This window comes from Alexandromys fortis, unplaced genomic scaffold, assembly GCF_014885135.2.
Source record: "Alexandromys fortis isolate MF-2015 unplaced genomic scaffold, M_Fortis_MF-2015_v1.1 scaffold_86, whole genome shotgun sequence".
NCBI classification, from domain to species: domain Eukaryota; kingdom Metazoa; phylum Chordata; class Mammalia; order Rodentia; family Cricetidae; genus Alexandromys; species Alexandromys fortis.
The window spans coordinates 4,443,976-4,469,167 of record NW_026067965.1 but is presented as its reverse complement, the minus strand read 5'-3'; the positions used below and the strand labels follow the sequence as shown (position 1 = coordinate 4,469,167).

Sequence of the window (25,192 nt, the reverse complement as noted above, 5' to 3'; positions counted from 1 at the left end):
GCTCACAGAAACGCTGTGCAGGCTCAGTCTATCCCGGGGTCGGCGCTACAGGGGAGGCAGAGGGAGGAAACGTGAGGAAAGGCTGGGGCTCCACTTACTTCGCGGTGCAGTTTCAGGTCCCTGGGGTATCATCTCCATAGACCTCTGTGATTACGTTTCCTCTTGTAAATATGGTAGCCTAAAAGAGGAGCTAACCCTGTGGCCCCCGCCACCTCCCACTACAGCTGCAAGAGCAGATAAGGTAGCAGAAGAAGCCGCCTCGCAGAGCTTCTTCCTGCTCAGGAAAAAGACTGCATGTGTGTGGGAAGGGTGCCTATTTCATGACAAAAACTATCTCCTGTCAACCCCCAGCCACCCTCAAGACCCCCAGCAGACCACACCACAGCCCACTCAGCCACGCGCAACAGCACCTATCTCCTGGACCAAAAATAACATTCGCGGGATGGCGTTAGCTATCCCACAGAATAGCAACCAGAAGGGGATAGTGGAGGAAGTGAGATGAGGCCTCGTCCACTCTGGCCCCCCGGAACATATTTCCTGGTGAACTTGGCTGCCTCTTCTCCGCACCTCTCCAAGTAGCCATGGAGACCAACTTAAACATGGACCCAAAGTCCAGCTTCAGGCCCTCAGCTCTCAGGATAGCCATTTAGATCATAGCACTGGGAACCTGGGCATCTCTTACACACCTCGCAGTCCTGAAGATTGATGTCTGGCGTGAGAAAGCACGGACTCCCTCGTTCACTCTCTTTTATCCCTAAGGTTATAACTTAGTTATGTGAGGGGCAGGGTGTAGCTTGGGCTTATGGAACTTTAAGTATGGGTTCAAAGGAATTCTGAAGCTGGTACCCATTCTATGAACTGGTGTTATTTCTTTATTTTGGCAGTGCTGGAGATTGAACTCTGGGGTTTCCCTACTACTAAACAGGGTAGTGTTTATCATTGAGCTATGTGCCCGGCCCTTTTGGTGCCCATTTTACACCAAACTCACGAGGTCCTGCTGGCTTGCCTGTCCCCTTGAGAAAGACAGCACGGTGTGCGTGGTTAGGTACCCTCCAAGGAATGCCGAGCCCCCCCCCCCCCAGCTTCCTCGCCTTTGCCCTCTTGCTCTGGAGTTAATAGGATGCTGTAATTCTGCTGCCTTTCCCCCTGCAGAGAAACGGGAGAACGTCATGTTTGTGCTGCCTCTGCACGGGGGCCACCTGGGCTTCTTCGAGGGCTCCGTGCTGTTCCCCGAGCCACTGACATGGATGGACAAGCTGGTGGTGGAGTATGCCAACGCCATTTGCCAGTGGGAAAGGAATAAGTCCCAGTGCTCAGACACGGAGCAGATGGAGGCCGAGTTCGAATGAGGCCTCCGGACTCTGGCGTGCTCCTGCAGCCCCTCCTCTGGAACCCGCGGCTGTTTCAGGTCTCCCATCTCCCTCAGTGACCTGGATCTGACCTCATACCGTCAGTGGGGGGCCCCCCCATCATGCAACCTGTCTTAAGTAGGCGGCTCTTCCTGGGAGCTCCAGGCTATTTTTGTGCTTAGTTACGGGTTTCCTCCGTTGCGTTGTTAGCCATGGTGGCAAGCTACAAGATTCTCCCCCTTCTGTCCAGCTTCAGTATCTGATTGCTTTCACGCCAGTTGTATCTAGTTTTCCTATTAAGGACCGCATCTGAGCTGCGGTTTTGCTTTGCCAATCAAAAGGCCTCTCTCTGAGAACCGTGAAGGATGTATGTCACTTGGTGATGGTTGTATGTGCCCTCATAGAATCCCCAACAAGAAGTCAGCATCTCTGACCAATGCTGAAGAAAGGACTTAGCTTTGGAAGCCTGAGAGCCTGGTGCCTCCTGGGCCTGAGTTTTGCCACTGAAACAAAGGAAATTTCTTGAGTCTAAAGCCAGTTCCTTCTCACTGTCTTCCTGAGACACCTTCCTCCCGCCTTGCTGCTGCTGCTGCTGAGAGTGGCGTGGGGCACTTGTCTAAAAATTCAGCCTCTCGGATCCCTCCCCTCGGAGAGGCTGACTCAGTGGGTTTGGGGAGGGGTCTGGGGATTTTAATTTTTGACAAGTGCCCCAGGGAATTCTCATCACCCAGCAAACTGAGGGAAACCCCATACTGTAATACAGCCCCTTTAAATTAGGAACATCTTGGTGGCTCATTTAATTGACATTCATAAGCCACAGTGTCTCTTTGCTCCCAGAGACCTCCGAAGCAGCACTGTCTGCTGTATGACTCCCTTTGTGTAATCTCGGTACGGTGTCCCTAAAAGGGAGAGGACATTTGGGTTGAGCCTTAGCTCTGCTTCTTCCCAGATGTGTGACCCTGGATAAATCCCTTTGGACCTGACTCTCTTCCCCTATTAAATGGAGAACTTGGACCAGGTAGATTGCTGAGATAACCACCCTTTCTAAAGTTCGGCGGCAAACTCGGTATACTGAGGTTTGAGTGAACCTCCCTCTGGGGGAGCCTGGGAGCAAATGAAAGGGCTCACAATCTTTCTCCTTTCCCCAGTTCACATAAAGAGATTTAGAGTCTTAATCACTCACCTAAACTCAATTTTAGGTTTTCATCCCAGGTCCATCTCACTCTGGGTTTTGATACCAAACAACTCAAAAGTCAGATCTGAGTTTGGAGAAATGGATTTCCAGCTGAGAGGGCAGGGTATTCTTTTGAAGTCAGTGTGTGGTTCAATAGCCTCTGTGTGTTGTCTGTTGGGTAAGGCTTCCCAAGCTGTCTGCTCGAGTGGGCGCGGCACTCTGTGGCTCAAGTCCTCTTCTCCTATCCTTGTGCCACTTGAATCCCTGAGAACCTTCACTTTGAAAAAATCCGCAGTTGCTCTCTGGAATTAAATGGACCTGTGGATGAATTGCCTGGATACTGTTTAAAAAAAAAATGTTTTTTTTTTTTTTCTCTGTTTCATCTTCTTTGGCTCCAGGACTGAATGAAATACAGTAGTGAGTCTGTGTAGATATTTATGGAGCCACCTGTACCCCGAACGCCAGTCCTCAGGGCTGCAGGTGCAATAGAGAGTGTGGGCTTTGGCCCAAGAGACTGTGACAGGAATGTCTGTAGACTGCAGAGCTGCTCCCTGACAATCACTAGGTCACCCCGTAACGTCCTGAACGGACATTCCCCCGGAACACTGAGCTGTCTGAGGTCCCCAGTTTCCTTTGCTATAATCTCTTCACGCTCAACAAATTCTGTCACCGCATCCCGCCAATGGTTGTCATTTTTCTGTTGCTTTTTTTTTTTATGTTCCCTTGGCACAGACTGGCACTTTATCATTCATCCCTCAATTTGGAAGCTAACTCTTCTCTGTCAGTTTTCCCTCCGCCCAACTGCAGCTGTTAGGGGACTCCCAGAGTTCCTGCTGCTGCCTTTATCTCTTAAGACTTGGAAAGAAAGCCATAAGGGCATAGAGTTGTCGCCATCCCTAGTAAGGGCTCCCTCCATTTGCCTGAGGTCATCTCGTTCCAAGTCCTGACTCTGCAGTAGCTTGGGTACCACCTGCTTCAGTAGCTTGGGTACCACCTGCTTCAGAGAAGAGTCGCCCTGTTGTCATACCTAGGAGGACGTGGGGGGCTGTCCTGGGAGCCTGGTCTTTGCAGCAGGCCTGGAGGCCCACCAAAGAGAGGCAGAGCTAGGGCGCAGCCTTTGTTGCCACACCACTGGAAGTCCAGCCCCTAGGACTGGGGGAGGGGACTTGTGCCAGCTGCAGCCTCCGCAGTGTGCGGCTCTGAATGGCACTGGCGTTCCATTTTGCTTCTCGTGAAATCGACTGGAGCTCTTTATTCCAGCTCCGGGCCCTCGGGCATGGAAATGAGGCCGTGGCCATGGCAGTCTGACAGGAGGGTTCTTGTTGGCCCCTGAATGAGAGCACAGAAGCATGAATGTGGAGGTGGCAGCTTGCCTAATGAATGAGCGGACAAGCCCTTTATGTAGGTCAGCCCCTCTCCTTCCTCTGCGCTCCCTTGCTTTCTTTCCAGAGTCATCCACTTCTAATGATGATGTGAATTGCCCGCTGGCTCTCAAGGACTGACTTGAACCAAAGACTGAAGTTGTGGAGAACATTTGAATATTCTGTCTTAAAAATCAGGAATGTAAGTTATCGAGAACTAGACAAGTCTATGGCAGGAACAGCATTAAAACCCAAGTGCGGAAGGCACCGCATTACCCTAGTTCTGATTCCTCCCTCCCAGATAATTGGAAGACATTATCTTCAGTCAAATTAGCTTGGAAAAAAATAAATGATCAAGACTGTGTAGTTAGCAGGGAGGTTCCCAGGCTTGAGAACCTGTTTTTACTGCGATGACTTCGCATCGTCCACCCGTGAGCAGAAGGGCGGCGGGAAGTTTGCCATACCGTCCGTATTCTTTTCATTTCTGTGGCATCTCACAGTTACGGGGACCTTAGGAGCTCCTGGGATGTTCCCGAAGGGAGGTCTTCCTTCGTTCGCATGGCATTCCATTACCAGGGTCAGGAGCCCTGTCTTCTCGCCCCCAGTGGCTCTGGCTCATGTTGTATCATCTCTAAAACTGCTTCGTCCACTTCCAGATCATTTGCTCAGTCGCTGCTAACCATAGTCTGAAGCTGCAGGTAGAAACAGGTGACTCGCGACCCCTAGGCTCCTCTTGAGAAGACTTGGAGAGAAGGGGCGTGCCCATTCAGCTTGTCCTAGTCAGGACCCTGGACAGAGTCCAAAGCCGTCTTAGCCTCTCTTCCTGTCTTCACTACTAAGGCATTTTCCTCGCCATTCTGAGGGTGGTCCTGTGACCGTGACAGGCGAGGGCCACCAGTCATAAGGAAAGTACCTCCGGCCTTCAGTGTGACCAGGCAAAGCGTGGACAGTTGCCAGAAGTCCTTCCTGTACAGGCTGGTTCTGAACCCAGACTGCCCTCAGCGGAGCCTTCTGGGTAGCTGAGCTGAGAAGGCCGGCATCCGGATGAGAGCTCTCTTTGTAAGTGGCTGACTTGAGGTAGAGTTTGCCAGCTCTGGGGACACAAGCATGTGTGTTCTTGTTTGTGTTTGCCCCGGAAGCAGGTGCTGGAGATGGGGGAGGCTTCTCTTTTCCCATGGCCTTGATTCTGACTTTGAGTGACAGTTTGGACAGAAGAAGAAATTGGAAAAACAAACAAACAAAGTGGAGTTGGAAGGTCCTCTGTTTCTCTGTAGACATACAGGAAAGTTGTTAGGGAGCTTGTCACTTGGGTGTCCTGTCACGGTCTCACCTGGAATTGTTTTCCTTACCCAGAAAGCCTTAACTTGCCTCTAGAAAATCCCCTGGTCTGACAACACTGTGGCGGAAGAATTCAAACTCTTCTGCTTTGAAAGTTTGAAGCCAAGCCACAGTCAACCAGAGAATTTCCTCAGGTGGCCCGGAGGCTCCTGTGACGTCCCCCCCACCTCTCACCCCCACCAACGCGAGCGGTCTGGAACCGCCCCTCCACCTGTCTTCTTTGCCTTACTCTTCTCAAAGCCACTTTGGATCACTCGGATGCTCGGCATTGAGATGGCAAGCGGTTAGGGGCCAGGCTTCTTCCACCTGGTATCTAAGCAAAGGACGGTGTCCCCTCCTCATAAACCAGGACTGTTTGTCCTGCACTGTAGCTACAGCTCAGGACACAGGAGCAGGCCTCTGCTGGTAAGGAACCAGAATGGCACCCAGAGCTAAGGCTGCCCCGCAGGCCTGTCTCTGCTGCCCCCAGGTGCTTTGCGACAGCCCGGCATCCTCTGGTCGTGGTCCTTAGAAGCAGGCCACACAGTCCGGCTTGCCAACAGTCCCCGGAACCTAGACCGCTGTCCCTTTTGGAAGAGTCCGTCCTCCATGTTTTCCAACTGTGTTCCTAGCTTGTGTGTAGGTAGAGCTTTCACCGATGCCTAATACAGAAGTTGAAATTAATTTCTCATTGGTAGATTAAGTCTGACACCCTGAGTCTCGTGAAAGTTCTCAGCCTCTAACTAGACTCCTGTCAGCAAAATCCATAACCTTCCATCTCCCCATTCTGGTCCCCTTTAGCCAAGTAATCTTCTATTGCCATAAACTGGGGACGGGCCACTTCTGAACCTGCAGAAGTACCCTCAGTCTTAAGTGGGCATTCTGCCCCCAGACCACACCCACAGAGCAGTCAACGTCGCCTAAAACAATTGCCAACCTCCTTGGTCCCCAAGGCCAATCACTGCTCTCTCAGGCTGCTCCCATGCGGGAACCCAGTTCCTGGCTATAGGAGCTAGGCTCACTTTGATCTCCATTTTGGCCTCTTTAGTTTCCCTAAAGCACAAGTCGGTGTAGAATCCTGTCACCTCCCCATCCCCACACCCGTTCCAGGTGACCTGGGTCTCTCCCACAGCCTCAGGCAGACCTTCACTGTACCTGAGTTACTTTCCCCCCACTGCCGTGGCCTTAGTGACCCAGGGCTGGGGCAGGGGAGGAGGCCAGTTCGACTCCCTCCATCCTCCCCCCCCCCAATTCCAACCAACCACAGTCTTGCGTTGGCAGAACTGCTCCCAGATTGATTTTTGAGAACCATCTCTTTCACATTCCTGATTCTCACTCATTTCGTTTTGTTCTCTCTGGGTTTTACGGAACTCCAGATGCTGCCCTGGAAATACCGTATTTTGGAGTCCGTGCTCTGAAAGCCCCTGCCTGTGGTGCTGCGTCTTTTGACTCCCCCAGCACCAGGCGTTTCAGACTTGCACTTAGCAATGCAACTTTTTCTAAATACGAGGATATTTACCTTTATTAAGAAATTATACTAAGCGACGGCGTCCTTGATTGTTTTATGTTCTCACGTTACTTTTGATTCTACTTTGATTCCGTGTGGTGGTGAACAACAAAGATCATTACAAACAAAAACTGTAATTTTGTTATCTTTGATTCAATGGAATTTCTTTCCTTAAAATAAAGAGTAAAAAGTGTAGAGAGCTTGTATGTGCTTTGTCTAGTGAGGGTTTTCTACGTGCAAGGGGTGCGTCTGGGCATGAAGACGTGGCTCTGGATAAAGTGCTTGCTGCACAGGCGTGAGGACCTGAGTTCAGATCCCCAGCACTGATTGCTCTTCCAAAGGACCCAAGTTCAATGCCCAGCACTCGCACGGCAGCCGCCATTTTTAACTCCAGTCCCAGGGGATCTGATACTCCCTTTTAGCCTTAGTATGGGCACTGCATACACAGACATACCTTCAAGCAAAATACGCATACATGTAGAATAGCAAAAACATTAAAATGGGAATGATTTCAGGTCCAGGATGTTAGGAGAGTCAGTGCCCACAGCACGTCATTTACCACACCTGGGCAACCTGCTGGCATTTGTGCTTAGTGCCGTTTCTTACTCCAACAGAATGGATATATTTTTATTATACCTTTCATAAACAGGCTCTTCAGACATGGTTTTATTGAGAGGAGGCAGGAAGGACAGACGGTGGCATTTGTATATCCTGTAATATAAGGGCACATTTGTATTCTATATTGTAGAAAGGAGTCCACACGTGTGTGTTATTAATAGCTTAACACAAACTCTTAATGGCTTGTTCTGCATCAACCACATACTCCCAGTCCAGATGCCCCTCCCCCAGCGGAAAGTGCTAACGACTTGTGTTGCAAGGCGTCACCTAAGCCCCAGATAGCCAGAGAGTGAGGGAAGAGAACAAGGGATGATAACAAAAAGGTACAGACAGAAACCTCAGGAACATGGCTGGCACCTTACAGGAGGGGCAGAGCCGCTGCAGAAGCTGTCTTTATTCCTCCTGCCTGGAGATGAACATAAGGAGGGCTTTTAAAGACGCTAAATTTGCTACCTTGTCAGCTCTCCCACTCTCCGAATAAAGCGCAGTTTAAAGATTCCGTTCCTGGGGCTGGGGAGATGGCTGGGGGTGAAGAGTGCCTACTGCGCTTGCTCAGGACTGGAGTTCAGTTCCCAGCGCCCACATCAGCATCAGGTAGCTCGCAGTGACCTGTAACTCCAGCTCCACAAGATGCAGCACCCTAGTCTGATTTCCACAGGCACTGACTCATACTCACACAAACAAAATTTTAAAAAATAAAACCTTTTTTCCTGGTATTCATGTTATACTGTAAGTAACATTGCCCATAGTGAGGACCCAGTGTTTAACTGGATGGCCCTCCGTATTGTAGTCCCCACCTTCATTCTCTCTCTCTCTCTCTCTCTCTCTCTCTCTCTCTCTCTCTCTCTCTCTGTGTGTGTGTGTGTATGTGTGTGTGTGTCTCCCTAGGGCAACTTACAGGGAAGTGACCACTTTTATGAAATACATTGCAGGCAGGCCTTTAATTCCGTTTAATTCTGTGATTTCAAGGACAGCTTGCTCTCCATAACAAGTTCCAGTCTAGCCAGGGCTACATAGTGAGACCCTGTCTCAAAAAATAAATATTTTAAAAAAGACATTACAAGCAGTTGACTTTGAACTGCTGAACCTTTCCCCAGATGAAACAAACTCCTCTCTCCTTGTGGCTCGGGGCCACCCAGAACATTCTTCCAACACCCAGCATCTCTACTGAACATACACCGGTTTCCTCTTGAAGTTATTGTCTCTTTTATCTTATGTTCACATCCCTCTTCCCTCTCCTGTCTGTGCCTCTTCCGTGCCCAGATTATAATGACTAAATGAAAAAAGGCCAACACAACAGTAGAGGCTAAGCGTGGGCAGTAACAGAGTCAAAGGGATTTGGAGGCCGAGTCCCATGCTAGCCACTGCCTAGCCCTTTGATGCTAAGCAAGAATTGTTAGATTTTAATGTTTCTAGTGAAGAAGATAAAAACAGTAATGCCTACATCTTGGTGGCAAGGCACATGCCTTTAATTTCAGCACTCATGAGGCAGAAGCAGGAGGATTGCTAAGTTTAAGCCCAGAATGGGGTACATAAAATAAACCCTGGTAAATAAAAAAAGGGGGGATGATAATTGAAAGGCTCAGATAGTATTTTTCGTAGTTTCTATTTTTGGGGGGGTGTCATTGGTGTTTTGCCTGCATGTATCTCTGTGTGAGGATGTCAGGAGCCCTGGAGCTGGAGCTACAGACAGGTGAATCAGGTCCTCTGGAAGAGCAGCCAGTGCTCTTAACCACTGAGCCATCTCTCCAGCTTCATTTTCTGTGGGTTTTTGTTTGTTTTGTTTTGTTTTCGCAGTGGTTTTTAGCTTGGTCCAGTTGGTTCTCCCAGAACAGTGTAGAACTTGACATTTTCCCATGGTCCAGCTGCACACCAGAGCATCTAAAACTCAAGGCCCCTGGGCAAAGCAGAAACAAGCTTGGGTATGTAATTACTAGAACATTCCTGGGCTTGGAGAGACTTAGGAACTGCAGACAGGCACCATCAAACCCCAGTCCCAAACTGCTCCTTCCTTATGCAGTCATATGGAGAATCCACAAGGCAGACTAGAGGGGCTAAGAGTCACAGACTCCATGGTAGGTAGACAGGGAGAGAAGGGCCATGACCAGGCAATAAAGAGGAGGAGCTTCCAAGATGGCCTATTCCTCACTCTCCTGACCGGACACAAAAGCCTGGCACCTTAAAACAAAGGCCTCCCGGGACTCTTCTCCCACCAGAGGGTCTCCATCTGATGTCCTGGCTCGATAAGTTCCCGGCTTTATCAGGACATGTCACACAACAATTGTGGACCAATCATCATCCCATCTTTCTTCAAACTGACCAGCCCTTAATCAAAAGAGAAAACTCTTCAGAGACTTAAAAATCTCCAGCCCCCAAGAAGAGGCTTGACTTTTTGGCTTTCTGAGCCTCCCCCAACCCCCTGCTTTGCAGAGGGTCTTTGTGTCTTATTTGCTGCGTGTGTGTTTCCCCACGGCCAATAAACACCTTTCTTCAACTATCTGCTCCTGTTTGCTGTGTTTGAGATTCCTCCGTTGCTGTCTCACTCGAGTGTTGGGAGCTGTGAGCCCCCAGATCCTGAATTTCTTGTAAACAACTTGTTTTCCCGTGATCTGAGTGCCTACAGCTGCTCTGAGCACGAGACTCTCAGGAGTTCCTGATGGCAGGGGAATGGTTTCTGGTGCGTTTGGCTGGGGCGTTGATGTGGGAAGGTCATTTGTCAATCTGTTGTTTCATTGGTTAATCAATAAAGAAAACTGCTTGGTCTGATAGGTCAGAAAATTAGGTAGGTGGAGTACACAGAACAGAATGTTGGAAAGAAGGGAAGTGAGCCAGACGCCTCCTCTCCTCTCTGGTCAGATGTGATGAAGTTCTAGCCCAAGATGGACGTACACTAGACTCTTCCTGGTAAGACACCACCTCGTGTTTTAGTCTTACACAGATATTAGATATGGGCTAAAGCAAGATATGAGAGTTAGCCAATAAGAGGCTGAAACTAATGTGCCAGGCAGTGTTTAAATGAATACAATTTGTGTGTTATTATTTTGGGTAAAGCTAGCCGTGTGGCGGGAAGCAGCCTGCTGTTCCAACTACAGGGCGTGGCTATCCCTATATAAGCTGCCCCTGGACGCAATAAAGGGGGCATTCTTGGGATTTCTGGCATCAAGGATGACCCGTGTCTCTGTCTCTCTGTCTTTGAGTCTGTGTGTTTCAATCTCCAGCCCCTTGCCCGGTTCACGAACGGTATGGCGGCGCATAGAGCACAGATAGGCATGGTGCGCTACACTCGAGCTCTATCCTGCCTTTTAATTCTTTAACTGGCAAAGAAAACTAGCTGAATTAAGACCCCCAGACTATGTCAGGCTTGTCCACATGCTGTGGCCCGCTGGCAAAGCCAGTTCTGCCCAACAAACATGCTGACTGGCTGGCACACCAGACAGAGCACATAAGCGTCAGAACCTCTGTAGGGTTGGAAATGCAGCTCGCACAAAGCCCTGGGTTCAGTCTCCAGGACTGCTTAACCAGGTACTACAGTGTATATCTCCAGTACTTGGGACACAGAGGCAGGAGGAGCTGAAGTTTAAGGTCATCTTCAGCTACATAACAACTTTAAGGCTGGTCTGGACTGCGTGAGTTCCTGTGTTAAAAAACCAAAAATCTGGGTTTAGGCTGGGGCCAAGGCAGAGTTCTCCCCCACTCCCCAAAGGATCCTAGAGGGCAGAGGTTACAAGTTGTCATGTTGGAAACTTTGATGGGTTCTTGAACGTGCAGTCGCCTGGAAGTCTTGTTTAAAACTCAGGTTCTGATCAGTGAGTCTGAGTGGAGCCTCAGAAACTGCAATCCTGGCAGGCTCCCAAACAGCGATGCTGGCTTCCTTGGAGTATCCCCTGAAGTGGAGATCCAGCAAGTTTCAAGGAGTCTGCAAGCTTCCGGGTCCAAAGCTGTGTTCCCCAACCCTGAGAAACAGGAGCAGAATGGCCCAATGCACCCCCCTGGTGTATCTCTGTCTCTTGACATAAGACAAAAGCACATGCTTCCTCCTGGAGCCTTAAAACGGGCTGCACTGATCTACCATCACCTGGTGACTCTAAGCCCCAGGCAATGGCCAACTCAGTTTAGAGTCTCTGAGCGAGGACTCTCTCCACCCGCACCTGGATGAGTGGCCTTCAGAATCTGCCGTCCAAATTCTGCGAAGGTTCACACACAAGGAGGGCCGAAATACACAGCTGCAATCTTCCAGCCCATATCCTGCTCCAGTTAGTCTGCAGCCAAATCTCTGCCCCCTGACAGATGTCCCAGAAGGATATTACTATGTGGCCCAAATGGTTATCATAAAACTTGTGGTTCTTTGTCCCCATTCCTGCGGCTTTCAAGAGTATTTTATTGGCCTTCCTGTATCGCATTAGTGCAGGAGGGTGGGACCCTTGAGAAATCACAGATATGGGGGAGAGAGGGACTCCAATCTTACGGGGCTGAAGAAGTTCAGTTTTAACATTCGAGTTCTTCCCACATGTTCTCCTAATGGCAGGATCACCTTTCCCAGACAAGGCAACCCCACTGCCCATCACCTCTACCTTTCCTGTCCATGCCCTTAGGCTGTGCCATGCAAGGCCACTAGGGGGCAGTGTGAATACACAGAGCAGCCTCACTGGGTCCCAGTCTATGGCTTCTCCCATAAAAAGCTACGGAGTCCTCTTGTTATGAGAATCCCTGAGCTAAGATCCTTGCCTTGCTGACTTCAGATGAACTCCAGCATCCTCTTGGGGCTCAAGTAGGAGCCAAGGTTACCCTGAGAGCTTCCTAGTCACAGTTCCTGGTCAGAATCTGTCTGCAATGTTCTCCCTATCCTTACTTATAAAGTTGGAGCTACCACAAATCAGCAAGTCTGAGCATACCACTACATTAATTCATTAAATTATTTTCGCATTTGTGTGTGTGTGTGTGTGTGATGGTGTGGAGTGCCTGTGGAGGTCAGAGGACAATTTGTAGGGGTCAGTTCTCTCCTTCTACCACATGTGTCTTGGTGACTGAACTCAGGTTATCAAGTTCTGTGGCAAAGCTGCTTTACCCTACGACCCACCTCACCGAGACTGCACCGTTTCTTACATCTTTCCACGCCGAGCTTTACAGTTAGTGTTCCTTACCCGAGAGGCTTCCAGCTTTCTGGCATCCACAGGAGGCTGAAGCAGAAGGATTGCCACAAGTAAAAGGCCAACCGGGGATACAGAAGGGACCCTGTCTTTTAAAAAAAAAAAGGCAAGAAAGAAAACAAGAAGATATGTATATTCATATAGATTGTGTTCATATATACATTTATACAGCCTCACTGAAATGTAAGAAAGAGAACTTGTAGGTCAGAGAGATTCTCAAAGGTGTGAAAGCAGATGGGATTGGACTGACCTCAGAATTTAGCCAACAGTTGAAATGCCTACAGCAGGTATACAGCACCACGAATTCTTCATGTACAGAAGGAAGCAGTGACCCCACAGGCAAGAGATGATGATTCTTTCCTTGGTGGTATGCAGGCAATCAACCAGGCCAGTCAACCCTCACCTCAGGCCACTGGCCAGACAACACCTGGGATGAATGCCTGCTACTAGCAAGAAAGTATTTCGGGAGGAGTAACAGTCAATGCGTAGGGGCCCTGTACCCCGAGGAGGCAGTGCCTGCCTGAGAGAAAAATCACACACCCAGCAAGCAGAGGTTCTGACGGGAAGGCTCACTTACAAAAACAAGCACCCAGAAATCACTGTGCACTTGTGGAAGCCGGCTCCATGGGAGGAAAACATTTGTATTTGTCAAAACATGCAGACTCGGGAAATGTAAGCTGTGCCGACTTATTTTATATCAACTTGACACAAACTAGAGTCTTTTTGGAAGAGGAAATCTCAACTGAGAAAATACCCCACCAGACTGGCCTTGGGGGCCCTTTTCTTGATTGATGATCCATGTGGGAGGACCCAGCCTACTGTGGGTGGTGACACACTTGGCTGGTAATCCTGGCTGCTATAAGAAAGCAGGCTGGGGCCTGGAGAGATGGCTCAGTGGCACTGACTACTCTTCCAGAGGACCTGGGTTCAATTCCCAGCACCCACATGGCAGCTCAAAGCTGTCTATAAAGGACTGGAGAGATGGCTCTGAGGTTAAGAACACTGGCTGCTCTTCCAGAGGTCCTGAGTTCAATTCCCAGCAACCACATGGTGGCTCACAGCCATCTGTAATGAGCTCTGGTGCCCTCTTGTGGCCTGCAGGCATACATGCAGACAGAACATTGTTTACATAATAAATAAATAAATAAATAAATAAATAAAGCACAGTGCCACCTTAAAAAAAAAAAAAAAAGGTGTCTATAACTCCAGCTCCAGGAGATCTGACATCTTCACACCAATGCACACAAAATAAAGTTAAATAAGTTATTTTCGACAAATAAAACAGGCTGATCAAGTCATAAGGAGCAAGCCAGGAAGCTGCACTCCTCTATGCTCTTTGCTCCAGTTCCTGCCTTGAGTTCTTGCCCTCCCGCCCCCCCCCCCCCCCAAATGATGGACTACAGACTGTTAAATCCTTTCCTCTTTTGGTCACTGTTTTTATCACAGCCATGGAAACCCTAAATAAGCCATAAGTTCATCACAAAAGAGCTTGACAGCCGGGTGATGGTGGCGCGCGCCTTTAATCCCAGCACTCGGGAGGCAGAGGCAGGCAAATCTCTGTGAGTTTGAGACCAGCCTGGTCTACAGAGCTAGTTCCAGGACAGGCTCCAAAGCCACAGAGAAACCCTGTCTCGAAAAACTAAAAAAAAAAAAAAAAGCTTGAAATGGACAAAGAATGGCTTTATTTGTCTATCAAGGACTAGGTGCTCAGAGAAGATAATACAAATTTAAGCAAAACCCACCCAACAAGGCAAAGAGACCTTCTAGTGAAGGGAAGCCCACCCCAAGGACCACACCTAAGCTAGGTGGAGAGGAAGGGATGTGACCTCCACCCTGGAAAGATCTTAGGCTCTTAGCTCCTAGGGCACTCAGCAGCAGGTCACCCCCAAATGTGATGGTTTCGAGGCTGCTCCCTCCCTGGAATTCTGGGTGGGAAACCCTTTGCCTGCTGCAGCTGCTGAGTTTGTCAAACCATCAGTGCTTCAAGCCTCCCTTCTTTTATACAGAATTGTGAGTGGACTTCCAACTCCATCTTACACACACGAAGTATCAAAGCAGTTACAAAGGAAGTGGCGGAGAAGCCTAATTAGTCTTTGAAATCCAGCCTCTCACGGGATTGTCCCTGCCCTGTAACTGCAGAGGCAGGTGGGACTATAACTCCCTCGCCTCAGCTACCCTCTATGTCAGTTTGGGATGAGGGGCCACTAAAGCTTTCCTAAACCTAGGAAGTTTGGGGAAGCCACAGTCACCTCGGGCATTTCCGTTCCCAGTCTTGGGTTCAGGAAAGCTGAGGAAGGGCTAGGATGCTAACACAGATTATATGGTAGGGTGTCTCCTCACAGGGCTGTGTTCTCAACTTGGACCCGGGGACCAAAGAGCTGCTCAGCAACCACCTTGCCATCGTACTTGGGCAGTGTACCCCCAAAGTCAGCAGGCAAGATGTTCTCGTCAATCTCCTGGAAGAAGCTGTCGAGGTCATCTCCGTGGACAAAGACCTGCAGGGAAGTGAGCAAGGCAACTGAGTGGAAGGAAGAGGGAGGAGGGGAGGACAAAGCTGCTGCGGGCTGTCTTTGCCTGATGCCTTTCTCTATGGTCTTTTTCTACAGTCCTCCGTGTGGAACTGTGGGGGTGGGCTGTCCACTCAACTCGGGACCAGTGTGCAGTGTCTGAGGAGGCTCAGGAGGCAGACATGAACTCACCCTCTGTAGCAATTTGTTCTTCAAGAAGGGCTTGACCACATTATAGGTGGTGGTGAAGTACCATGGCTGGTGGATGAAATGGATAGCTTTAAACCTGGCTGGGAATGAATCCTAGAGAGGGAGGGAGAGAGATCCCATCACCTCATTGCCCCAGTGGACTCTGAGGCACCTACTTATCAGTACACACACACACACACACACACACACACATGCTCACACATGCACACATGTGCACACGTACACACTCACAATGAACACATGTGCGGACACACATACATGCACACATGCTCACACATTGCACACATGCGTGGACACACACACATACACACATACATGCGCACACACAGACACAGGCTCTCCCTGTATAGTGAGGACTTATTTGTCCAGCATCACATGTTGCCCTGAGTATAGCTCATCCCAGGACCAGCCACCCAAGAACTTTGACTTCACTTTGGTTCCAAGGTATAGGGAGGAATCCCTGCAAGTTACACAGCCTAAAGCTGTTCCATGGTGCAAAACAAAAACAAAACTGAAACCCTAGAAATAATTTGTTTTAAAGGATAAAATGGTAGCCTTGCTTGGTTATTTAGTGATTATGTGTTTGGGGGGTGTGTGTGTTCTGTGTATTGGTATTTGGTGTGTGTGTGTGTGTGTGTGTTGTTGTTATTTGGTGTGTGTATGTGTTTTGGTATTTTGTGTGTGGTGTGTTAGTATTATTTATTGGTTTTGTGAGACATGATCTCATGTGTCTAAAGCATGACATAGTTGAGTTATGACCTTGACCTTTCAATTCTCCTGCCTCTTGCTTCTGAGTGCTAGAATTACAGGCATGTGCTACAGTGACCAGTGCTAGGAATAGAGCCACATCCCCAGTCTGAGTGATTGAGGTTTTTTTCAAACCACTTGTGTTCTGGGTGGATGGCAAACCATTATAGACTGAACATAAGGACATCATTGTCAAGCCTCCTTGTCCTTCAGCAACTGCCGTGTACCCATATCTCCAGCCTCTTCTTTCCCAACACACACAGGGCAAATATAAGGCAGCTCAAAGGAGAGACTGGGAGCTATCTGTATATAAAGGAGTAGAAGGGAGCTGGTGATGTCCTATCCTCAGGATAAACTCACAAACAAAAAGAGACAATAGGATATACATGGCCAGACAGCCTGAGGTTCCAGGATCACTTGCATGGAGTCAAATCCAGACTCTGCTACTTTACTGTGTGTGACCTTGCAAAGTTGCTTAACCTCCAAGCCTCAGTTTCCAGGTTTGTAAGATGAAGCAGAGGATATGGAAGAGAATCCTCTCAAGGAGTCAATGAACTCATCCATCTACTTAACAGACTCAATCACCATGCAAGTGCGATGGTTGTTGACTGTTGAGGTGACTGTTGTCACTGCTCTATATGACACTAGACTGTCAACTCCTGGGGTCTCTTCCTGCATCATGGAAACTGGGAAATCACCTGTGAAAGGTTCCCACGGGACAGATTCCAAGGTCTCACCTGGAGCATGTCCACCATCTTCTTGAGATCCGAGGGGCGGAGTCCCGCCGCCTGTTGCATGGTGAAGCCCTTAAAGTTCTCAATGATACAGAAGCCATTGATTTGTGTTTCCTCGTTCTCCAGAAGTTTCTCCAAAATGAAACAATATGCCTGCAAAATCTAGAAGCGCAGGGGCTGGGTGTGTGGCTCGATCATAAGCCCCAGAGTTGATCTCAAGCCTCACAAAGCCGAGCGCACAGCAAGCAGGGTTTAAGATCCAACCCACAGAGGTGATTAAATCTCAGGGTCCCGGGTAGAGAGCCAACGGGCACCTTCCTCGCTGCAGGAATTTGCCACTCATACCCCCCTCCCAGAATACATGCTAATAAAATAACACCGGATGTCATGTTCATGATTAGAAGCCACTGAGTCTATCCCAGCACTTTTATAATGTCGGAAACCGCTAGAAACGACCTGAGTATCCGGTAAGAGAGGAGTGAAATGAAGGTAGATTTATTTAAGCGATGGACCATTGTGAAGCGGTAAACCATTAATACTATGGGGGACTCTTCATGACATTTCATCGCACAGAAAAGTCTCGTGTTGATTTTGTTCTGCCTTAGTTCATTTGTTGGTGCCAGAAATCAATGGTGGAGTCTTGGTCGCGCTAGGCAAGCACTATGCTACTGAGCTGTATCTCCAGCCCTTGGATTTCTTGTTTTTACAGGGTCTAACTTTGTAGCTCAGGCTGGCCTTGAAAACTTGTTTAGCCCAGGCTAGCTTTGAACAAAAGGTCCTCCTTCCACCAACTCCTGAGTGCTGGAATTGTAGCTCTGACCGCCATTATCCTGCCTGTTGGATTCCACGTTTCCCTGATCCTTCTTCCTTTCCTCCTTCCCTCTCTTCCTCCATTCCTCCCTACTTACTTCCTTCTTTCCTCCCTTCCTTCCTCCTGCCCTTCCTCTCCTTCTCTCTCCGTTTCTTTCCCCCTCCCTCTCTCTCTGCATTCCTTCCCTTCTTCTCTCCCCTGTCTCTTTCAGTACTGGGGACTGAACCCAGGGTACTGCAAATTACTAAACAGTATCACCAGCCCTCTTTTTCCCTTTGCATTTATAGGCAGTCTTACTTAAGTGACTTAAGTGACCCGGGCTGGCTTTGAACTCACTCTGTAGTCCAGACAAACTTTAAATCTGTAATCAGTCCTCTTGCCTCAGCCTCCCTAGCAGATGGGTGTATGGGCCTGTGCCACCAAGAATGACTAAGGAAAGCCTGGCAATGGTGGCACATGCCTTTAATCCCAGCAGTCAGGAGGCAGAGGCAGACAGATCTCAGTGAGTTCAAGGCCAGCCTGGTCTACAGAGTAAGTTCCAGGACAGGCTCCAAAATTACAGAGAGAAACTGATGACTGATGATCCCACAGTTATATAAATTGTGTGTGCATGTGTGTGTATGTGTAAAATAAGTTGGAAGAATACAGAGGTAAAAAAAATCTAGGTCACAGAATTATAAATGATTTTAAGTTTTCAATTTTTGCATATTCTAAAAAGAATAGATACTGTTTACATAATAAGAAAAGTGCATGTTTTTTAAATTTTTTTCTCTAAAAAAATATACCTTTAGTTGGAGCTAGAGAGATAGCTTTGTGATTAAGAGAGCTTGCTGTTCTTACAGAGGACCTGAGTTTGGATCTCAGTACCCATATCAGGGGGCTGGCTCATAACTACCTCTAAGTGTAACGCCTGCTCCAGGGGAGCTGATGCCTCTGGCTTCTCCAGGAACTAGCGCACACATTTTATTTAAAATAAGCCAGGCAGTGGAGACCCTGTGACAGGGTTTCTTTGTGTAGCTGGGACTAAAGGCGTGCATCGCCACTGCCTAGCTTGTTTTTATTTTTATTATTATTTATTTATGATGAAGATGTTGGTGCCACTGACGCGGGAGTAACAGGAGACTGTGAGCAGCTTGGCATGCATGCTGAGAATAGAACTCAGGTCCTCTGCAAGAGCAGCAAATGATCTAACCGCTGAGCCGTCTCTCCAACCCTCCTCCCCAAAATAATATGTCTTTCTTTCTTTAAAAGCTTTAATTCTATGTCTAGTATCTTGTTACTGTGAAGGCCTAATAACACCCTTAATAAGAGCCAACATAAGGTAGAGATGTTGGCTATGTCCATCACCATTTAACGAGAGCGAAGGGCTGGCCAGTGGAATCTAATTTCTTCTTAAAGCCTGGGGTCTAAAAAGTAGAAAAGGTGAAGAAGACAGTCCCCTGTGTTTACATACATTAGTATACTTAGAACCACAGGAGAAGGCTGGGAACTCGGCTCACTTGGTAGAGTACCTGTCTAGAATGTGTGAAGCCCTGGGTTTGATCCCCAACACTGCCTAAAACCAGGTATGTTGGCACAGGCCTGTAAACCCCAACACAGTAAGGGAAGCACAAGTTTGAAGGTGATCCTTAACTACATAGTGAATTCCAGGCCAGCCTGGGATACCCCCGACCCTTTCAAAACAAAAGTAAGAAAGGAGGAAAAATGAAAGAAAGAAGAATAAAGGAAAATCCTTACTTCTTTCCCTTAGTCAGCCCTCTTACGCGCTTAAACATAGGAGCACACGGAAAGCAGACAGTTAAGTAGGGCAGAACCTGTATCTTCCAGAATCTTCCAGCCCACAGCCCTCTGATCCTCGTTTCTCTGTTGCTCTCAGCTTTCAGTGTTTGGCAGGGTTTCCTTCAGTTCATGGCCCACAGCTGCTGTCCCCAGTTGCCATTGCTGGGGATAACCAGGCCAGTGGGCTCTACCTACAAAGCCGTGGGACTTCCCTGCTGTCCTGGAACACCCCAGGGGTTCTCTCCCCGCGTGGAAAAGGCCTGCCGGCAGGTGGCTGCCTGCCCTTGTCCCTTCACAGACCTTGCCTCCTGGCCAATCCAACAACGAAGACCACAGTTAGGACAGAGAACCCAGCTGACCTCATCAAAGGTGACTTCTTCGCAGTGCCAGTTCTCAATGTTGAAGAGCATGACCACTCGGCCGTACTTGTCCCGGCTGGAGAGGACGCCGGGGTAACCCGCCTCGATAGTGCAGCGGAGGGCCTCCATGGACAGGCTGTCGAAAAGCTCAGGGTACTGGAGCCGGAAGTTCACATAGCCTGGAAGAGCGAGAGTTAAGGAGCCATTCTGGAGGCCATTCCGGCCACACTCACCCACCTTCTCAGGTGGCACATGGTGAGAATCCTGGCCGCTGTCTGCGTATAACAGGAGAGCCAGCTGTCTGCACCCCGTGTTTTCTTTCCATGAGATTGGCCTGTCCCCCACAAATGTTGGGGGCAATTACACATGGTTCACAATGTTCATCTAGTGAGTTGTCCTGAGGTACAGTCCTTCATATGAAAGTGATCATATGTGTTAGGTCCCTTCCCTTGGGGACAAGGCTGTTAACTGGGCTCAGGGCCAACTGAGTGGGTGGGTGGGCAGTGCTGAGGAAAAGTCTGGGAAGATAACTCAAGGCCCCAGCTAGACTCAGAGGCCCTTCCTAATTTGGGCAGTGCCTCCATTGTCCACAAATACCATTCTTACTGTCCATGAACAGGTAGGTCCCTGCCTTCATGTGATCATCTCTGCTCCTAACCTGGGGCTCAGGGGAGGGGTTAGGGAGCAATGTTAAGAAACTGCCAACACTTTGCTGCTGTTCTAGAACATTCCACTTTTCATTCCCCACCCAGGGTTTCTCTGTTGCTTTGGAGCTTGTCCTGGAACTAGCTCTTGTAGACCAGGCTGGCCTCGAACTCACAGAGATCCGCTTGCCTCTCTCCCTCCAAGTGCTGGGATTAAAGGCGTGTGCCACCACCGCCCGACTGAATGACTGAACATTCCACTCCTATCCTGCCTCACTGTTTGCCTTGCTGTGCCCTCCGCCCAGTTACACAAGTGTCTAATTTCCTTGGGGTTGATTTTCAGGTCTTCCTTTGCCGTTGGAGACTTTCTAGATACTTCATTGGCAGCTTCGATCTTCTGCCCTTCATAGCCGACTGCTCATTCTTCTCCTTGCCCCTTGTCACTCAAACTCTACCTAGGTGTTCTAGCCATCAGGTGTATTATTCCCACCAATAGAATGTAAGTTCTACAACAGCACGGGCTGCTTGAGCTCAATGCCCTAAAACAGCGGCAGGCCCAGGGTGGCACCGACTTGACATCTGGGTAAAGGGGAGAAAAGTAAAAACAGAAGGGCAGTAGGCTGCAGGCCACTTCTTCCTCTTCAGCCCTTCCCTCTGTAGACACCAAAGACTTGATTTCGTCAGGAAATGCGTTTCCCCACCCAGCATGCCCGTGGCAGTTCTGTCCCATCTCCCCATCCCCAAGGCAAGCACCATCTTTGGGTCCACTGGGGTTGAGGTTTAGTGTCAGGTAAGTGCATGCAGGAGGCACGGCCTCACCACCTGGAACATTCCAGAGCCAAAGGTGGGGATCCAAAGGAAACACCTTCCTTCGTCGCCTAAATGTGGTGCCTGAATTCTACTCACTGAGTTCCAAGACTGACAGAGAAGAGATTCTTCTAGGAATCTGGCCTTTACCATCTAATCTTGCCCATCTATTCATCCGTCCATCCATCCATCCGCCCATCCATCCACCAGCTAACAGTGCCCAAATGATCTTACAGACTACTCGGTTCACACACATGTGCACCCGTGTGTGTGCATCCGCACTCACATGAAGTATATGGAGACAGTGACTATGTCACAGCATAAGGGAGGTTTTCTTACTGTGGAAAGGGCAGACACCATCCTCAAAACGTCCTCTTACCTGGCAGGGCCAGCCCTCCAGCTCAGGCCTTACCTTTGAGCAACTCATAAGCGCGGCCCACGTCGAACTTGCGAGCACGGATGAAGCGCAGGAGAAAGGCGCTGTCCCTGGCCTGGACCCTCTCGGCTACCGCCAGGGCCAACTCCTCCCCTGAAGCTGCCTGAGCCTGTACCAGCTCCTGTAGCTCCCTCACGGCCTCCTCCCGGGTCTCCTCCTTCTCATTCAGCTCATCCTTGGCCTGGAACAGGGTGAGATGGGGGCAGAAGTTACCTAGAGGTGCTAGTGAGGAACAGGGCCAGTGTGGGAAGGCTCAAATCCAAATTGGCCTGCTGGGAGAGCCCAGGGCACTGCAGTTTGAGCCTTACTCCTCCTCTGCAGCTCTGCCCTCCAGGGTCAAGGAGTGGCATGCTGCTTTCTCACAGACATTTGCTTTTGGAGAGTGTCAAACTGCTCAGCCTGGATGCGAGATATTGACAGCAATGATTGTTTCTAACAAATGACCGTGTGTACTGTGCTCTTAGCTGACACCCTGCTCGGCCCTCTAGATACATTGTGTGTGTACTTGATTTACTGACTTTATTCATTGTATATGTGAGTATTTGGCCTGCACATATGTCTGTGTACAATATGCGATCTTGGTGCCTGCCTGAGAAGGTCATAAGAGGGCATCGGGTCCCCTGGGACTGGAGTTATGAAAAGCTGTGGACCACCACTGGGTACTAGGCATCCAACCCGGATCCTCCGCAGGAGCAACAAGTGCTCTTAACCACTGAGCCATCTCTCCAGCCCTACACTGTGTGTTTGATTTTTGCCATGACTCATTGTGGGGGTTTCTTTGTTTTTTATTTATTATTTTGCTCTGTGTTTTTAGTTGCCTTTTGCATTTACTTGTTTTTACATGTATATGTAGGGGGCACACAGGATGTTCATGTGGAAGCCAGAGGACGACTTGTGAGAGTTGGGTACTTGGGATAAAACTTGTTTGGTCAGGTTTGATGGCAAATGCCTTTTAGTCAATGAGCTACCTCACCAAGCCCTTATTTTTGTTTTGTTTTGTGTTTTGTTTGTTTGTCTGTTTTGGGTTTTTGTTTTGTTTGGGGGGGTTTTGTTTTTCAAGACAGGGTTTCTCGGTGTAATAGCCCTGGATGTCCTGGAACTTGCCTTGTAGACCAAGCTGGCCCCAGACTCACAGAGATCCACCTGCCTCTCCCTCCCAAATGCTGGGATTAAAGACGTGCGCCACCACCACCCAACCTTTGGTTTGTTTTGTGAGACAACGTTTCTAGGCCAGGCTGACCTCAATTTGACGTAGAGCCAAGGTTGACTTTGAACTGCTGATCCTGCCTGTATCTCCCGAGTGCTGGGATTACAGGCATGTGCTATCATGCCCAGTTTTATGTGACACTGGAGGAGGAACACAGAATCTCAGGGACTTTAGACAACTGCCAACTGAGTCACACCCCCAATCCGGTTTTTTTTGTTTGTTTTTGTTTGTTTGTTTGTTTTTGAGACAGGATCTCTATATGTAACCCAGGCTGGCTTTAAAACTATAATTCTCCAACCTCTGTCTCCCAAATACTGGGTCTACAGGCATGAACCACTATACTTGGCAAGTTGGTGTTGTTCTGCCCGTCTCCCAGAAGAGCAGGCTAAGGGGGCTAGAGGTGACGTGTTCTTGTCCTAGTTCCCCAAGGAGGAGGACGGCCCCCTCCCTTCACTCAGTGACCTCCCAGACTTGAGGCAGCAGGAAGGAGAGAGGATTCTGCCCTGCCCACCCCATCCCTATTGTGCTCCTTACCAGGTTGCCGCAGACAGCGCTTGACCCCTGTCCCACTCTGGCACCTCACCTTCTGCAAAGTGTGGCGAGGGAGCTGGCTGCACAGGCCAAAGACAGGACCATGGTCCTTGGTTGTGAGCTGCTCCAGCTGTGCCCGGAGCTCCTGCTCCTCTTCAGGGACCATTCGGAATGTGCCCACCTGAGCAGAGAGGAGTCATGTGGAAGGTCGGACAGCTCCACCCCAGCCCCCACTCCAACAGCCAGGACCACTGGCATAGGGGGCTTGCTGAGATCTTGCATACTCCCTTTGGCCAAGAACTTTGCTAAGCCTTCTCCCTTTGGCAGATGGGGGGCCCCAGAGAGATGGTCACAGTGTAGGGAGGAAGAAAACAAGGGAAGAAGAGCCCAGGCTACTCACCCCCTCTGACATATTGCCTCTCGAAGACACTGAGGGGGAAAGAAAAAACCTGTTTGCTCTGCCCTGGCCTCTCCAGGTGGCCTGTTCCCAGCAGCCAAGGAAGTCAGGACTGTGTGATATTGGAGGAATTGTTCTGTTTGTCTTAGAACAGTGGCTCTCAAGCATTCAATCTCCCCCACTCCGCCGCCCCCAGGTGATTGGCCAGAAATTCAGACGCATGGGTTCTGGTTCCTGAGATTCTGACTAGAGAGCTGAAATTAGGGTCCCTCTCCCCCACCCAGCTCTGAAGGACAAGGTTCCTGGGGTATACTTTGGGAACATGCCTTTGGAAGGAACACACCACTAACACCCTACTCCAGCTGTGGCTAGCTAGGAATAAACCAAAATTGGACCCATTCTCAGCTACAGGGCCAGGTCACTATAGTAAGGGAACCTCTTTTTTTGTTCTGGAAGCCTTCCTTCCCCCAGTGGAAATGGGCACCCCAGAAACCTCTCAGCCCAGAGGATGGCTCTGTCCCCAGTGCATTCGAGCGATGGTGAGCCGTGATGCCGCCAGGCCTGCGTGTTCAGAGCTAGGTGGCACACTAAGAACTTTCAAATTCATTGTCTCAGAGCCAGGCATGGCAGCAACACTCCTGTTTCAGCTAAGGAAAACCAGGGCCAGGAGTGTAAGCGACTTGTCTGCGGGTAACACAGCCCAAGGAAGCCGGGGACCGGATACCTACCTAAGCTGTGACTCGGAGCAGTCTGGGGCAGCTGGATGTGGGTTCTGGGTTCAAACTCTGTCTTTCACACTTGCAAGTTGAGTGATTTCACTTGAGTCTTGACTATTCCCTGCTGGGATGGAAGGGTTGTGAGATATCATTGAATAACGTGCACACCAGCAGCCCTGGGCCACCAGAACAGATTTCAGTCATGGCCCATATGTTCCCAGACTCTCTCCTCCCAGGCCTAAATGTCCCCAAGTGACTGTGAGGATCTTCAAGTTCTGTTTCTACCCGTGACCGGGGTCATTTGGTCAGCTCAGCCATATACTCATGGCTGCTAAGTAGCTGGGACTTGAACCTGTGTCTACCTGACACTGAATCTCTTTGATGCGTCCAGTCATGTCATCTCTGTGCAAGCTCCTGTGTGTGTGTGTGTGTGTGTGTGTGTGTGTGTGTGTGTGTGTGTGACCGAAACCTTGTAGGCTAGAGAGATCTGGATTTGAAACTGGCTTTTGCCGCCTGTGTGCCCATAGGGGAGTTATTTAATTCCGACTGAGACTGAGAGCAGATTGAGGGCAATAGCATCTACCCACAGCGATTGTCATGATGACCACAGGGTTTCTGGGACATAATCTAGAGTGGAAGCTTGCTCTACAACAGAGCCCCCTCTCCCTTCCTTAGCATCACACTGAGATGAACCCAATTTGTCCACTAAAACTTGAGGATCCCAGAGACTGAGTATCTCCCACCTTCTGAAACTGTCCTTTTCCTACCATAGCCCTGCAAGGACAAGGGAATTCTGGGGGCTTGAATCTGCCTATAGGAACCAAATATGGGCTG

At 49.4% G+C, this 25,192-nt stretch overlaps 2 protein-coding genes across 2 annotated transcripts in view; one reads left to right on the top strand and one right to left on the bottom strand.

Annotated features, from left to right (window-relative positions):
* Abhd2 (abhydrolase domain containing 2, acylglycerol lipase) overlaps positions 1 to 2,861 on the top strand; it is an 83,960-nt gene extending 81,099 nt beyond the window's left edge. The window contains exon 11 of the mRNA XM_050153931.1: positions 1,153 to 2,861. Coding sequence (XP_050009888.1) covers positions 1,153 to 1,349 — 197 coding nt within the window. The 3' untranslated portion in view covers positions 1,350 to 2,861. The remainder of the gene's footprint in view (positions 1 to 1,152) is intronic.
* An 11,297-nt stretch (positions 2,862 to 14,158) lies between these two features.
* Rlbp1 (retinaldehyde binding protein 1) lies at positions 14,159 to 24,534 on the bottom strand. Its single transcript, XM_050154062.1, has 8 exons — positions 24,371 to 24,534; positions 23,646 to 23,674; positions 23,298 to 23,426; positions 21,484 to 21,688; positions 19,621 to 19,799; positions 16,675 to 16,833; positions 15,173 to 15,283; positions 14,159 to 14,968 (listed from the first exon to the last, which is right to left on the bottom strand). Exons 2-8 carry the CDS (start codon positions 23,655 to 23,657, stop codon positions 14,810 to 14,812), a joined length of 954 nt encoding a protein of 317 aa, XP_050010019.1. The 5' UTR covers positions 23,658 to 23,674; positions 24,371 to 24,534; the 3' UTR covers positions 14,159 to 14,809.
* Positions 24,535 to 25,192: the final 658 nt, after the last annotated feature.

Bases quoted from the DNA above. Each gene is read 5' to 3' on its own strand.
- Rlbp1 (XM_050154062.1), bottom strand. The intron at 15,284-16,674 runs GTGAGACCTTGG...CTCCCTCTCTAG, and splicing joins AGATGGTGGACATGCTCCAG to GATTCATTCCCAGCCAGGTT. The intron at 14,969-15,172 runs GTGAGTTCATGT...ACTTCCCTGCAG, and splicing joins AGAACAAATTGCTACAGAGG to GTCTTTGTCCACGGAGATGA.